We start from the raw sequence: 17,268 nt of genomic DNA on the forward strand, positions 1-17,268 counted from the left end.
GTAACAGTTGTCAGTGGCCTTTTGAAAGGGATGCATTAATTCAACAAAGTCACACAACAATTAATCACTAACATTGTTTAGTTTCTCAAGTTTGTCAAGCTGTTTTGCATTTGAGCAAGAATGAACATAATATGACAACCATTAAAAAAACAAAACATTCCACAATATTCTGCTGAAAATAGAGATATTGTTAATTCATTTTTACAGTTGTGGATGGGACATGTACAATAAATGTACAACTTAAAAGCTTATATTTCATAAAAAAAAGGCACTTCTGGTATTTTATTTAGGTATTTCCATATTAAGAAATTTCATGTTAAAGGGAAACTCCGATAGTTTTGACAATTTTTGAAATAATATGTGTTTTGACTTACAGATAATGAATATATTCTTCTTGTTTTTTTATTTGCAATAATAACTTAGTAATTGATGTTTTTTTCTGACGTAATTTTCCTGCGCATCCAAAACAGTTAGATATTCACTGGGTTTCTATGTGACGTCACACTAGCCTATTAATTTAATCTATTGACTTATTGTATAACGGGAGACCATACAGCAAAGTTAACATTCTGGTAAAAGAAATATATTTTGGTCTATGTAGTTAGATCTAGGATCTTGTAAGCAAAGAAAAAATGCGCATCAAAAGTATATTTACATGCTTGACTAACCACGGCAGTCTGTATTTTCTCGCCAGACCACTCAACACACAACAAACACTATCCCTTGGTTGTCTTGTCATGACCGACTACGCGTAGTCTCGACTAGCCTTACACTGACCAGTTTGTTTGAATCAGTCAGACACACGATCTATTTACTTCCTGGGAAAAGGAGAGACTTAGATGAAAATGTTACTTTTTTTCTCGAGTTGGTTATCCTAATGCTTTTAGATCTACTTATACATGTATTTATAACTGTACCATAGCTCTGGAATAGGCTGTCACTAAGCCCAAGAGCCTGTAAGAATGAAGCGATACGATTGGTTAAATTTAGTTTCCTTTTCAGCATTGTTGATGAAAGTGACATATGCCTAACCTAAAAACAAAATCTCAAAGCACCCTGTTTTTTTGAGATGTGATGAGTTTACTGTCTAATTTATTAAATATAAATGTTTCTAAGCATTTAAATAAAAAATGGTAAAATGTTTACTATTACAACTTTTTAAGCAGAATTCAAATATGTCAATAACTCAAATTTGAAAAATCATCGGAGTTTCCCTTTAAGGTTAAGGTTAGAAAAAAAATCATTAGCCAAAACAAAATAATTTTTAAAATATTGATGTAAAAATACACACTGATTTTATTATATCTTAGCATTCTGTCTCTCATAAGTGTCATTAAAGCTAATCTAGCCTACTATGTTTCACAAAGCTAATTAAAAATCACCACTCTTAGCTAAGCTATAATACATTTCTATAAGGTATAATACATTTCTATTTTCCCTCTCTCAATATTTTAGAATTTCCTGGTGAAAAAAAAAGTGGTTGCAGAATTATTTTAGTCATAGTTTTGTCAATAAGTTTCACCATAAAAAGCACCAAAATGAAGCTGAGTTGAAACTGTTATTATTACTAAATTACTTACTTTTGCCCTTGCTTTTCCCACATGTGCTATCCAGTCGCACTAGAATATTCCAAAAGTCATTTTCTAGTTTCATGTCATGGCGTGTAGACGTGGGTGCTGACATATCTGTAGGCTTAGCTTTAGGACTGGACATTAAAGCTCCATGAGGTGATTTTTTCAATGCAGTTACATCTGTTTCTTCATCTTTGACAGGTCCTTCACATTTGTTCACTTCTTTCACTTTACCAGCAGGAAGAAAATAAGTGGGAAATATTTTAGCCAATGAGATCAGAGTATCCAAAGCATGGCGACACACAACTGGAGCAGCTTGAGGATGAATATTTATTTGTGCTGGTGATGAACTGCTGGATTTTTTACCATAACTTTTATGTTGGATTTGAAAGACATTGGCTCTGCAGCCTAAGGCAGCTTCAAGACTAATGGATAACCAATAGCCAGTTCCCCCTGAGCTTGATCCACCTACAGCAAGTGGGGTTGATGTATTCATATTGGTGACTAGAGCAAGATTAACATCAGATTGCATAGACAATGAAGTGTCCAAAGAAGTTGCAGATGATGAGGAAGAAGAAACAGGTACTGTACAGTTCATTGGGACAGACTTTTTTCCTTTTCCTTTATCTTTGAAACCTGAATTACTTCTATCTGAAGATAAATTGTTTGCTATATTATTTGTGTTATCACCAGCTTTTTGTACAATAGATAACAGTGCTCTAATTAGCCAAGCCCTTGTGGGTCCATGGTAACACAGATTTCGAAGCACTCGATGTAGCCGAGTTGTATTCAGCTTTGGTTCATCTATAAACAATAATACTAAGAGGCATGTCAAGGCCTCTGCATCTAACATAAATCTTCCTTTGACTTTGGTAGGATTGGTTGCTCCTGATGGACCTGAATTAAGTCGGCTTCCTCCAAAGGACCACTGGTTTTGGCGTTGTGTTGCACGAATAGCATATCTAGTGCCTAAACGACCAGCAAGACCTAAATATATAAAAAGATGTAAAAATAATTACACATATATTGCATCTATATTTCTATTAAAATTAAATGTTAATATCAACATTATAGGCAACAGTAAGCAGCTTTAAAAGTTAGTTACTAATATGAATTAATAATCAAATTAATAATCTAATTTTTAAAACTCTTAAACAAAGACAAAATCATAGAAATCATGCTACAGATTGCAATACCCTATTTGTTTACCAACTCATAGGCTTTTCTTAAGAAATGGAGAGTTTTCACTATGTTAGATTGGGGCTAAAATAGTAGGGAAATGCCAGAAACAGTGTTTATATTAAGAAAATACAAGACATTTTGATTTTCACTACATTTGATTTGAATTAAAGGAGGGGAGTGAAGAGCATAACACTGTAGAAATCAAAGTATTACTTTGCACATTTCATCAGTATGTTAGTGCAAATAATCATACATTTTTTTTTAACAAAATGTAATTCTGGCCATAATTTAAAGAAACAATGTTTTTTAATCAATTTTCTTACATTTGAGCATACTCTAAGACTTATACATTTAAGTATTAAGTAATTATAATAGTGTATAATAATATATATATATATATAAATTCCCCCACTTGCCATAGACGATAAAATATGAAAATGTAACCTTTTTTTTTACATAACTGACGCATAGGACAGCTAAACCATTTTCAAGATAAAAAGAGTGGTTAAATTTACCAAAAATGAATTTTAATTCCCAATTAATATGAACTATGTATTTGAATGCTGACATTTGAATGTCTAAAGTACAAAACAATAATCCCTTCTGCTTAAGCACTTATTAACACTTTGTTTTGTTCCTTAATTTCTTTTGTTACAATTTTTTATTTATGTATATTTCTTCACAGGTCTAGATCATAATGTACTTCTCATATAGATGTTGTGAATGGGGGATTATCCTCAGATCATTGTGATATTCAGATGTGTTTTTACATCTGTATGAAAGCGTTTGTGTGTAGAACTATTTTAAACTAACCTAGATATAGATCTAGATTTACAAGTAGGCCTAATCCTCTATTCTGAAGCAAAATTTAAAATTTTAAGTCTTAAAAAATAGTCACAGTCAAGATAAGGGCCTAATTAAAGTGTGTACATGTTTTTTTGGGGGGAGAGGGGTATAATTCGGGTGTAAAGATGTGTTATTCTAAATAAGGTGCTGCTCTAGATCTCTGATTGACAAAATAAAAATGTATAGAGTTGACTAAGTAGCGAATAGAGATGTAAATGTAATACTGGCTGTTGAGAGAGGGCTGTTCATTAAAAAATAGTGTGTGAATATTTGGGGGAATCATAATGCAGGTAGATAAGACAACAACTGATGGGCCTAAGAGGTGTTTGTGCATACTCAATAACAGGGATTTGTAGGCTGTTAAATTGAAGGATGGATGAAAGACAAAAATAAAGAGGAGGCGCAGTGGCCGAGTGGTAAAGCGCTTGGCTTGCGATCCAAGGGGGTCCAAGATTAGAACCTTGGTGAAGACTGAGATTTTTAATTTTCGGATCTTAAGGTCAGCTGAGTCCAGAAAGCACTAATAGGTAACTGACGTTAGTTGTGGAAAAGTAAAGGCGGTGGGTCATTGTGATGGTTACATGACACGCTCGTTAACCGTGGACCACAGAAATAGATGACCTTTACATCATATAGATCATAAGGTCTGAAAGGGAAACTTTAAAAAAAATTATATCCACGGGTTTCTAATAAAAGGGCTTTATTTTTTTATGTAATTTTCTTTTCTGTTTTTATGTTATGTGGCACCTAACATGAATGTTGGAAATTAAAATGGCCCACTAGCCAAAAAAGGTTTTACATAGCTGTTTTATCTTACTAATAATTCAATTAAACATTATTACATGTACCTCATTTTTCAATTACCTAATTTTATAACATCGAACTGAACCCGAACTTTAGACCTGACAGAAAGGAACCTAACCTGAACTTAAATCTGACCCAACAGAACTGAACCCAAACTTTAAAAGTTACGGTCAATTCCCATCATAGTACACACCTAGTCACATCTATATAGGTCTAAATTCTTAATCAAGATCTACATAAATTTGTGGTGTATGACATCATAAGCACAATATGTGATCTAGACCTAGTCTAGATTCTATATACTATAATAAATTAGAACTCAACAAAGAATCAATTCATGATCAGTTTTTAAAAAATATGATACTATTTTGTGGTTGATTTAGTAAAGTCCATTTTCAGGAATTGATGCCTTGATCTACATTTGTGACAACTCGTTTGTGTTTTCTAATTAGTAGTTCAAAAAGTTTTTTTACATTTTTTTTTTTTTGCTTTTGTGGTTGAAATGTTAAATTTAGATGAAAAACTACTCGCATATTTTAGTATCCATTTGCATACTAAAAATTTGCAAGATGCATACTTGTAGGCATCTCTGCTATTAATACTAAATCATGTCAGTGTTAAAAAAAAATAACAAGCCCAACAATTCTATTTTAAGGTGCACAAAATTACAATGTGTGATAAAACTGCAGACTGAACAGCAAATTTTGCACTTAGAATTTGTGAAATGAAAAATGAGATTTAATAAATGAAGGAGATGAGTAAAGAGCATTAGAAGAGTTTGGCAAGCAGCACAAGTGCACAAAGTTTAATAAAATAAGCATGGAAATAAAAAAAAAAAGTTTCACTAAACATAACCTTTAGCAGCCATTATTATAATATATTATAATTTAGATTTCTATCCTATATTTTGAAATATATGTCATTTAATAATAATAACATATTTATGTAAAGAAAAGGTAATGGGGCATATCATTAAATTATTGCTTTTTAGTGTGTTATATGGATTACAGGTTATTTTTCCCCTTGTCAATGATAGTTAACTTCACTGCTTGTTTATAACCTCATACAATGCTTGCTATCTTCCATACCATACTTTTGATGCAAAATTGAAAAGGTTAATGTAAAATATATAAATAAAAAAATATTATTACATCTGAGAACATTATTTCAAATAGTTAAGTCATACAACTTATGATCTGATATAGTTAAGTCATACAAATTATGATCTGATGAATTAAGCTATGTATTTATCTATAGTAGTATATTGATGCAGGCTTTTAATAAAGATACTATGTTAGGAAAAATAGCAGGCGTGGTAATAATTGATGGGGAAGAACGACAAAGGCCTAACCGGAGTGCCTGAGAATAGCTGAGATTGAAGCCGCACCAGCCTGAGCAAAAAGCCGCTCCTGAAGAAGTCGCCTGTGCCTTTCCTCCATATCCCTGCGTAATTCTTGAGCTTCAGCTGCCAGTTCAGGTGGTAAAACAGCAAGCATGCTATCATCCATGTCTGACAGAACTTGCTGTCTTAGGGATGTTGACAAAGTTGAGAAGAATGTTGCTGGATCTACAGGTAGGTCAGGATTGGCTGCATTTTGTTGCAAAGCTGCTAACCTTGCTTGTTCTGCTCTTTGCTGGGCAAGGACCTAATTTACAAAAAAAAAAAATAATAAAAAAACAACTGTAAAAACTTTTACATGGAAAATGTTCTAGCAAATATCTAATAAGCTGTCAAAAAAAAAATAGATTATAATTATTCTCTAATGGTTGTGTGAGCTAGGTCATTTATCACACTGGAGCCCTATTATATTGACCAGTGAGTAGTGTTTGGTCAGTGCTGTGTGGGGTGCCACAGTTTTATTTTAATCAGTGTTTTTTGTATATAATTTTTCTGTTGGGACTGCCTGTAAGTTGGAAAATGACAATTTTTTACTTCATTAGTTTAACTACTTTGGCTTGCCTCTATGTTTCTGGATTTTATTTAGATGCAAACGGATTAGTGCTGTCACATCCCTAGCGGATTAATTAGCCATTCACTTTTCTAATTAAGTCAATTTAAATGTTTTTGTTTTACCTTTATATATTTGCTATTCTGTAAATATATTATTATAATATTTAAATTTAGTATTTTATTTTTATTGGAGAAACTTCCAAGTAGTAGGCTATTTGGTTCTTAAGTTTGTCCTAAAAAATGGCTGCACTCAACCCAGCACTGCCATGATGACTGCTTTTAAAGACTAGATCTGTTTATTTTTGTCTAGCCCCTATGGCTAGCTATATTTTTGTCTAGCTTTTATTTTCCCTATGTTCAACTGAATGTATTATTTGTGTTCATGTACTAGATCTAAGGTATAATCTAGTAGACCAGGATTATATTTTTCTCTTTTGTATTTCGCATGCTATAATTCCTGTTTTAAGCTATTGTATATACTGCTGATTGCTGTAATAGTCTGCTGCATTACTGACGTATTTAATAAAAATAATAATCTTTATTGTCTGTAAGGAAATTTGTCTTAAAATTTGTGCATTACTCCAGACAAAACATTATAACTATAAAAAAAAAAACAAATTGTACATTCACACAAGACTCATAATTTACATGTGAAAAGTTTATATCAGATTGTTTCTATTTAATGATTTGATTGCCAGGGGAACAAAAGAGTGTTTGTGTCTGTTTGTCTTTGATATTGGTGTCTTGTTTGATATCGGTGTCTTGTATCTCTTTTGTGATGGTAAAATCATAAAATCCTGACCCAAAGGGTGATTTTTTTTTTCTAGAATCTCTTTAGTTTTTTATGGATGTTTGTCTCAAACAGCTGCCCAAATGGGGTTTCTTTTTTGCCAATGAACTTTACCAGCAGCCTTTAGGATTTTATGAAGTTTACTTTTATTTTTAATGCTCAGGCAGTGATATTGAAACTTAAAATATTGCAGATGTGAGTATGATAAAACATAACCAAGGCCTTTTCGTTAACATTAAACAAGGACAGTTTTCTCAGTAGTCGTAATCTTTGCTGATATAATCAGTATTATAGTTTATTGTCTAGGATAGTACCAAGGTATTTAAAAGTTTGCACTATTTCAATAGTCTCACCAGCTACAGAAACAATATCAGATAGCCATACCAGGCAGTGAGTTTGAAACTTAAAATATTGCAGATGTGAGTATGATAAAACATAACCAAGGCCTTTTCGTTAACATTAAACAAGGACAGTTTTCTCAGTAGTCGTAATCTTTGCTGATATAATCAGTATTATAGTTTATTGTCTAGGATAGTACCAAGGTATTTAAAAGTTTGCACTATTTCAATAGTCTCACCAGCTACAGAAACAATATCAGATAGCCATACCAGGCAGTGAGTTTGAAACTTAAAATATTGCAGAAGTGAGCGTGATAAAACATAACCAAGGCCTTTTCGCTAACATTAAACGAGGACAGTTTTCTCAGTAGTCGTAATCTTTGCTGCCCCTTTTTGGAGAATATAATTCAGTTATGCGAACAGACTATGGTATGGTTTCCATACTGGTGCTCAGCAATTCAAACTCAAGACCCTTTGATTGTCAGCCCAATGGATTTTGCCACTTAGACACACATTTTCTTTCAATAATATTTCAAATCTTCATGTACTTTACTGCAAATACATAAAAAAAAATGGTTACCCGACAAAAGAGTGCGGACAAAATAATAGCGAAATAAATAAAAATAATACAATGTGTATATAAGGGGTATGGATTTTAGTAATTAAAGGTTCTGGGCATAATTTTTCTTCATTTTTTATAGATCTATAGGTATGTCATATTTGCAGAAACAGATAGTACTTTAATTTAAGTTTTATCTCATTCTCCCTTTACATTAATGTGAAAAAAAAACTTAATACACTATAAAAATATGTTTTTGAAAAGTAGTGACCCCGTTCAAGGATTAGGTATATGACGATGTGTGTGTTACACATTTGTGTTATAGTATAATCAGAAATCTTGATTATCTCTGGCATCTCTCTTTGATCATACCAGGGTGCTTGACGCAACATTGGCAAACTTAGATGTGTCAGGATTGGTTTTGCTGGTGATCACATTTCTTATCTGTAAATACTGCCTTCGAAGAACTAAATGACGCTTGGCCAGATGTGGAAAATATGTATGACCATTGGGAGGACAACTATATTGGTCGCCAGAGACACACCACAGAGTGACTCCAAGAATTCCGATAGCATGGAATGTTAGAGATCGTGTAAAGGACAATGTACCATCACCAAACAATTCATTGGAGGGCTAGCATCATGCATTTCAGCTGTCTATTGAGACCTCCCGACAATGTCTACAAGTTAATCTCTCACTTCCTCTGAGAATAGAAGAACACAGAGAACTACAATCTGATGTTATTCATTTTAGTTTATCATAATTCTTATATAATGTTTGTATATTTATATTTTAAGATATCTAAAGTGTTTCCTGCAAAATGACTGAGAATCAATGATAACATTAAAATAAAAAAATATTGGCTTTTTTAATATTTTAAGATATCTAACATAGTTCTAGCAAAAATGACTAAAAAAATATATATTCTCTGTGCTATTTTGTTGGGAACCAAAAAAAATCCATGCAAGGCACTATTGTTTGTTCATTTAGATGGAAGAATTTTAACAGCTTTTTAGCGGCCCCCGAAAGGGGAAAAGACGCTATTAGTTTTGTGAGAAATGTCTGTCCGTCCATCCCATTTAGATCTCGTAAACTAGAAAAGATATTGAACCAGGGGTCGCAGGTTCGAATCCTGGTGAAGACTGGGATTTTCAACTTTGGAATCTTTGGGCACCTCTGAGTCCACTCAGCTCTAATGAATACCTGACATTAGTTGGGGAAAAGTAAAGACGATTGGTCGTTGTGCTGGCTACATGACACCCTAGTTAACCGTAGGCCACAAAAACAGATGAACTTTACATTATCTGCCCTATAGACCACAAGGTCTAAAGGGGAACTAGTTAGGCCAGGTTCACATCTAACTAACTGGGGCACTACACAAGATCTGTTAACATTCTTTCTCCATTCTATCTCTCATTTGTCTTTGATATAATTTCATTCTGATGTTCTTTCTGAAAATATTGAAGACTGACTGGGTGGACCACTTCGGGGGCCGATTTTGAGTTTGTGTTTCCACACAAACTGTCTTTCGTAACCTTGTTCTTTTTGCATTTGGCATTTAGCTTTATATCTGATCCAGGCAATCACAATGAACACATTGAAAATGAAAAAAAAAAATCTGTATTTTTTTTCCAAAGGGAAACTATTCAAGATTAAATTTTATATGCTTTAAAAAAAAAAAAAAAAAAAAAAAAAAAACATCAATTAGACTGTAAGAATGGGGTAAAACCAAAAATGGTATCATCAATTAGGAGAGAAAGAGTTAAAAATTAAGTCTGTTAGCAATTAATTGACAGTTGACATTGAAAAGCTTTCCAATTATACTTTGTTTTTTATCAATGCACTTACTTCTTCTTGAATAGCTGGAGGTAAGGCTGCAAGAAACTCAGCATTTACTTCCATTGCACTGCCACCTTCCCCTGCTCCAGTGTCTGATATTGATGCACTTTGATGGGCTTGTTCTTGAGCCCGTCTTCTTATTCTCTGAAGGCGCAACTGTTCTGAAATCACTTCCTGCCTAATATGCTCAGGCAAAGCAGCCAAAAAAGATGGGTCAACACCTTCTGGAATTTCTTGATCTTTTAAACAACAAAATAAAATATTGATGAATTAAATGTACTGTGGGTATCAGAATCGTTGGTACTAATTAAGAAGAATAATCCACTGTTTTTTCCGTTATTATGAATAAACATCGCATCTAACATATAATAGCAGCACTAAGGTACCAAGGTTAAAAAGAGAAGATATGGTTAACAGTGAGATTGGTTTTTAATGTGCAATGGCCATTAAAGGGTATTTTAACAATCCCACAGAATTGTACTGTCATGAAAGTGATAAAGGCTTACATATACATACATATATATAGATATACATTAAGTTAGAAAAGCCATATTTATCTTTTTAAATTTTGGACTTCATAAAGGATTAAAAAAAATGAGATCACGACACTACTATACCTGATATACCTTGAGACTGAAGCCCTGATGTGCTTGTTGTAGTAGCACCAGTTGTAATTACAGTATTGACAGGTTGAACCGAAGGAGCAGTGGTAGTAACAAACGTTAGATTGCTGAGTGCTGGTGTAGCACCCGTGACACCACCACTATAAAAAATAAAAATGTTAAACACAGATAACTTTTATATGTTTTCTTTTGTTCTAAATTGTTACAACATTCTAAAATGAATATTACCTGTAAAAAGATTGATGTGTGTGAGAAAAAATTGATGACAAGTCCTGAGATAGATCAAGGCCACTAAACAAAGGGGTAGTTGTTACTGGTAGTGGAGGAAGACTTTCAGCTGTAAATATTAACAGTTTCATAACAGTTAATCTAAAATACATTTGAACATATTCTTAAGCTTTTGAAATATACAGTATTTGAATGAATAAGATCTAACTGAAATCTAGAGCAATGCAATATACAGATTTTCTGTAAAAAATCATTTCATTCTTACATGGAAGACAATGGACCTCATTCACCAATCGTAAACAAACAACATTTAGTCATGTGATCTTATTGATAAAACAATGAAAAAAAACTGTCATGTGACAACCATCATGAATTAAACATGAGATCGTAAATTATATAGAAGAGATAAAGCACCACGTGGCTAAATGTTGTTTGTTTACGATTGGTGAATGAGGTCCATTATGGTAAGACACACTAACGAAAATTAAAAAATCTAAATTAATTCAATTATGATAATTCAAAAGAACAAAACAAATATGAATAACAAATCTAAATTTAAGAGCAAATAAAATGTATAATTATTAGCAGTCTGTCATTCCGTAATATTTAAAAAAAACAAACTAGAAAAGATACCTGATTTCATATTTTTGCAGCTTACAAAGTGCTAGTGCAACAGATACTTTTTATCTTCAAATGCAAAAATTTGTGTTTTTTGAAAATTAAATATGTGAGCCCTTTTTTTCCATAAAAATTCATCTTTAAAAAAAAAACAATTAAGTAAACAGATGACCATTGCATCATTTGCCCCATAGATTGCAAGGTCTGAAATGGATACTTTACTTCACTTTCTTTTTCACTTACTATTGATAGTAAAAAAAAAAAAAAAAAAAAAGAGAGAGAAGTTAAGTAAGAGACACCTCTTAAACATTAACATAGAGATGGACTTCTTTCAACTCTTTAGTTTGTAGATCAACCATTATATGATCATTTAATTAGACCAGGATCACACAGAACCAGAATCTTCATAACAATCAGTTCATTAAATATGTAAGGATATTAACAGTTAATAATAATATCAGCCAAACAACCATAACACTCAGGCCAACAACACTTTCACCCCTCACACATCTATTTTGTATGGAGGAAGATAAGATTGTTGTTGTTTATAACTTGTAGTTCATAGCTTTGTACAGAAATATTGAAACTTGCCTCTTTACCAGAAATGTTTTACCAAACAGATGGTCAGTCATTATGGAGCGAAATCTGAGTTTATGTGTAAATATAAACTCTCTTTGTTTATCAAAAGACATAATATCCAGAAGAATTTTTTAAAATATAAAAATATACATTAGTTATTCAACAACTTACTGAAATCAAATGGCGCTGAAATGTTAGAACTAGCTGCTAGTGACTGAGGGAGAGAAGTTGATAGTAGATCTACGCCAGTTGTTGGTACAGACACAGCTGATGTTCCTGCTTGAGTGACAGGGTTGAGGTAAAAATGTGTTGGAGGTACACTAAACTGACTATCATGATGCCAAGGAATATGTCTAGACAAATGGTCATAAAAGAAAAATGTTAGTTGAAGCTTATTAGATAATTATTTGGTAGAAGAAGTTAATGTCATGTAAGCACACAAAAAAATTCTTGAAGAAAACATAAATGTCAGAAAAGCAATTTTGTAATGATTGTTTTCAATGTGTAATGTAAAGCAACCTAACAATCCTGCAAGTTGAAGTTATAGCCAGAGATACAATAATAATTACTTCTGCGTGTCTCAAAGAAGATATATAATATATAAAAATGTGCATACATAAATACAAGCTCCTCATTCGTTGTCAATGATAATTACAATCTCTTTCATATGAATTTGAAATAGGCTGTTGAGTAAGTTTTTCGCTTTGAAAAGCCAATTATACTTCATGCATTGGTAAGTTGGATCTATTGCAGTATTGTTTGCTTTTCTAAACAGTTTTATGGCTAATCATTTGTGGACTACCATCATCTTCGCTTTGTGGCCTGAAAACAGACACTCTGTGCTATAACTAGCAAGCAATCAATGATTAGCATTTACCAGCCAAGGGGTGTTGATTCCACATTCCTTGTGAAAGTTCTTATATGTATCTTTGTATCTCTTGTGCTGACCCCTTAGAGAGCACTATCCATCACACAGCTCCTCCATAGAAAAAACAATTAGTAAGTGGACCATCAGAGACATGCTGACTACTTGTCTAGCCCAATGGAGTTAAGACATTTTTGCTAAGGTATGAATTAGAACTGCACCGGATAGTACTTTTGGATATGAGGCAGGAATCAGATTTGGCTAAATAGTAAGATATGATATCCGGGATACCTACATCTTTTAATAAACAAAAATTGTGCAATCTTCTAAATAACATTTAAAATACCTATAGTCATATTATTATTTTATTTTTTTTTGCTTTTATTTACCTTATTGTTTTGAATTCTAATACTGATTGAGGAATTAAAGTATAACTGCATTTATTAACAGAAGGCTTATCACAAACAAATCTGTGTAACATGTAAGGGTGTGTTTGTATGTCTGACACCAACAATGTCAGATGTAGAATATGCAAATGTATATTTAACTAATGTACATCTCTCAAAGGTAAAGTGCAATTGGGGTGGTATCAGGTCTGGCCTTATGCATAGGCAAACTAGGAAGCCGCCAAGGGCCTACCATTAGTTGGGGCCTCGTATATGACTAAAAAAATTTTTTTAGAGAAAAAAACAGTTAAACTTGGATCAAATCTCACACAGCAAAGTTCTACTGCTCTATGTCTGATAGACTAGCTTTTTACCATGTCTCAAGGTTTATTCAAGAAAGTTTGATTTACTTATTAGACAAGATCTACCAATGATAGAGAAGCTTTTTGGTGAAAATGTCAAGTCATTATTTCAGGTATGGTGCATCAAAAGGCAAACAAAAAGCGGAGACTTTAGACAAAGTGATCAATGAATCAGCTAATTTGCAGGAAAAAGTCATGAGTAGGCTCAGGAAGATACAGGTTAATTCCAGTGATGCAAAGAAGAGTCAGCAAAGCATTTTCGATTGTCAAGATCTAGGCTTATAGTCATCTTCAATTAACAATAAAGAACACATAGAAAATATATTAATTGATTTTGATATAGAAATGTAGGTACTACTCTGTACTTTTTAATTAAATATTTGGCCAGAGATAGAGCTACTGTGCATCCCTAGAATGAATACTGTTTATGCCTAAAGATTGTACTATCCTGTTATGTGATTATACCAAGTCACTATCTGTACTTTTTAAAAATATGAATGTGAAGAGAGTTCAGCCTTTTATTGTGATCCACTAAGTACGAATCTATTATTTATTATCCCTGACTCAATAAAATGAAAAAAAAAATTGTTGAATATTTATTTAGAAACAAGTATTGAAATAGTTCATCGAAACTTCCACAATTAACAAATAAAATGTAGACTCCTCAGATTAATGAAAATGTTTGTATGCATGTGTGTTTTATTATAAATCAAACTCAAAATCACTTAAAATGAATTTTTAACAGTTATTTTTTTTAAAACATAAAAAAATGTTTTCAAGGTCAATGTTGTGTGTTTACCCACCAGATACACCCAATGATTTATTACAGGCTTTATTTTATTTATTATAGCTAGAATCCCCCCCCCAAATGGAACAATACCCATTTTAAAGCTCCCCCAACTTTTACTTTTTTCTCATGAATTCAAGTATTCAATATTCCACCAGTAAAAAAAAAGTCCTACATACATTTCATTTTGTTTTTTTATAACTTTGTACACAGAGGTGTATCAAAAGTTGGTAGGGAGAGGGGGGGGGGGCATCATGCCCAGGTGCCAGAAGGTCTTAATGACAAAAATGATTTACTGGAAATTCTCAATTTGTTTGAACTAAGTTCTGGAAAATATATTTGTAATTAATAAACATGTTCAAATACTTGCTTATTTCATTTTTGATCTGTATTATAAATTGTATTGGTTAGCTATTTTAAATAATACAATTTCCAGTCAAATTATTTCTGGTGGATTCAACAATGTGCTGTATTCATCACAATATGTCAATGTGCATCAAAAAATATAATCTGGTTTTCCGTGAAAAATCTGATTCTAGATGAAGCAAATAGTGTATAATGGTGTTCAATAAATAATTGAATCAATATAAAGAAAGTATTTAAATTTTATAGCTAGTTCTAGATTCTTTGCAGTTTAGAATAATGTAAGTTCTCCTTTTCTTGTGTGTTTTTCATTGTTTGAGACCAGCATTTCCCAAAGGTGGTGAGACAAAGAAGTTGTACTTGCTTTCTATTTATAAATCCATATATTTGACTATTAATCAATAAAAATAACATTACCAATATTTAAAAAATAAATGAGTAATTTAAGTGAAGTCGTTTCCAAGTGATGTACCATAATTCAGATGGCACTTTTGACATAAACAATTAGGCCAGCTACAACACGGCTATAAGCTTTTGATCAAACCCATTATAAAGGAACATGCTCAACTGCCTTAAATATACCCTATAATTCAGTACCGATATAAACCCATCCCACACTTTCGTAACTCTCCAGTTCCACCAAGTGAATGAGAGGGAGGCGCGAATGTAATTTTCAAGATTTAGGGGAAGCCCATCAAGTAAAAGTTTCAGAAACATTGTTTTAGGCCTGCACTCCTCTTACATGAAGAAATATTGCAATGTAGACATTAAATCTTGTTACTAAACGTGAGAGGAAGAGATATGTTTTCCAATACTTATAAAAATGTTACAACTAATGGATCTCACTTGGCTACAATATTTCCTACTAAATTTAAACAGTAATACAACACTAATTACAGATAACTAATTATGCTTTAATGATTGATTGATTGATTTTTGCTAGGTAAGTAATCTGACATTAGGGCAGCATTATCATAGTGGTAAAAGTGAAGATGCAACTTAAGCAATTAGTGATGGGAACAGAATTTGCAAACATTTTAGGAAATTTTCAACACCAGCATTTGTGAAATGACTTTGCAGAAACCTAAATAAGAAGTAGTATTTTATTTAAGTAATGTTACAAATAAATTAAACTACATGAGCTTTACTACACACAGACAATCAAAATGCATGCAATGCACTATTGTTTGTACATTTTGAGAGTTTTTCTTCTTTTTACACTTGGCATCTAGCTTTATTTCTGGACCAGACTGTCTAAAACATTTAAATGCAATAAAACTTTCCAATATTTAAGACTAAGACTGCTTTATTGATCCTTACGGAAATTTGTTGTGATTACAAGGACTCGTTTCTCATATAAAGACAACACAACAGAAAAGTACACATAAATACAACAGACAACATAAAGAGTTCATTCAGCGACTACAAACAGGTATCTTGGTGTATTTCATGTTCCCTGATCAATGAGTGGCGGTGATAGAGTCTGACCGAGTGAGGTACGAACGAGTTTTTGTACCGCTCCGTTCTTGTTTTGATTGACAGCAGTCGCCCACTTCGCGATGGCCTAGCGTAGTTCTGATGGAGCGGGTGGCCGTTGTCTTCCAAGATTTTTTTGATTTTTCTTAGGCACGTTTGTTCAAAAAGTTCCTTTAAATGTGGTAATGTTGTGAGTGTAATTTTTGATGCTTTTTTAATGATGTTTTCTAGACGTTGCAACAGTTTAGATGAGGCGTTGCCTTGCCAACAACTTATTCCGTATGTTAGCAGATTTTGTACAGTTGCGCCGTAAAATGTCTCAAGGATCTTCTTGTTTAATTTAAAACTGTTGAGTTTGTATAGAAAAAAGAGTCGCTGGGCTGTTTTCTTTGTCAGAGTTCCAAGGTGGTCTTCCCATGAAAGCTTGTTGTTGATGGTAACGCCTAGATATTTATATGCCTTTACTTGTTCTATAGATGTAGTGTTTATTTGCAGTTCACGTATAGTTTGTTTTTTCTTTCTAAAATCTATTATAAGTTCTTTAGTTTTTTTTACATTCAGTTCAAGAAAGTTGTCGGTGCACCAGTTTGTAAACTCTTCTATCGAGCTTCGATACTGAGTTTCGTCTCCTGAAATAAGACCGACTATGGCAGTATCATCAGCGAATTAAATGAGTTTAACTGAGTCATAGATGCTTCTTATGTCATTAGTGTAAAGAGTGTATAGTACAGGAGAAAGTACACAACCTTGTGGAGCACCCGTACATAGTACTCAAGTTGACGATTTGGTGTTGTTGACTTTAACATACTGGGGCCGTTGGGTTAAAAAGTTTAGAACCCATGCTTGCAAGTAAGGGCTTACATTTAAGTTACTCAGTTTGTTTATCATTAGATGTGGCTGTATGGTATTGAAAGCCGAGGAGAAATCTACGAAGAGGACTCGTGCATATGTTTTGGGTATATCGAGATGCTTATAAAACTGGTCCAAAAGCAATAGAATGGCATCCTCAGTTCCTCTAGCTGCTTTGTATGCAAATTGGTGAGGGTCTAGGCTGTTATTGACTTTTGCTACAAGTTGTTTAAGGATATATTTTTCAAAACA

The 17,268-nt window shown here is 32.8% G+C and overlaps 1 protein-coding gene across 5 annotated transcripts in view; it reads right to left on the bottom strand.

Annotated features, from left to right (window-relative positions):
* The window catches only part of LOC106053306 (E3 ubiquitin-protein ligase HUWE1-like), a 192,890-nt gene that overhangs the window by 25,630 nt on the left and 149,992 nt on the right, over window positions 1–17,268 (bottom strand). For 3 of the 5 annotated variants that reach the window (XM_056026468.1, XM_056026464.1, XM_056026465.1), the window contains exons 63-68: window positions 12,100–12,281; window positions 10,732–10,840; window positions 10,498–10,643; window positions 9,890–10,119; window positions 5,755–6,049; window positions 1,581–2,558 (exon numbers count right to left, since the gene is read on the bottom strand). In XM_056026468.1, coding sequence (XP_055882443.1) covers window positions 1,581–2,558; window positions 5,755–6,049; window positions 9,890–10,119; window positions 10,498–10,643; window positions 10,732–10,840; window positions 12,100–12,281 — 1,940 coding nt within the window. The remainder of the gene's footprint in view (window positions 1–1,580; window positions 2,559–5,754; window positions 6,050–9,889; window positions 10,120–10,497; window positions 10,644–10,731; window positions 10,841–12,099; window positions 12,282–17,268) is intronic. The other 2 variants (XM_056026466.1, XM_056026467.1) reach the window with 2 other exon arrangements.

Source organism: Biomphalaria glabrata, chromosome 4 (assembly GCF_947242115.1).
Source record: "Biomphalaria glabrata chromosome 4, xgBioGlab47.1, whole genome shotgun sequence".
In the NCBI taxonomy this organism is placed as follows: Eukaryota; Metazoa; Mollusca; class Gastropoda; family Planorbidae; genus Biomphalaria; species Biomphalaria glabrata.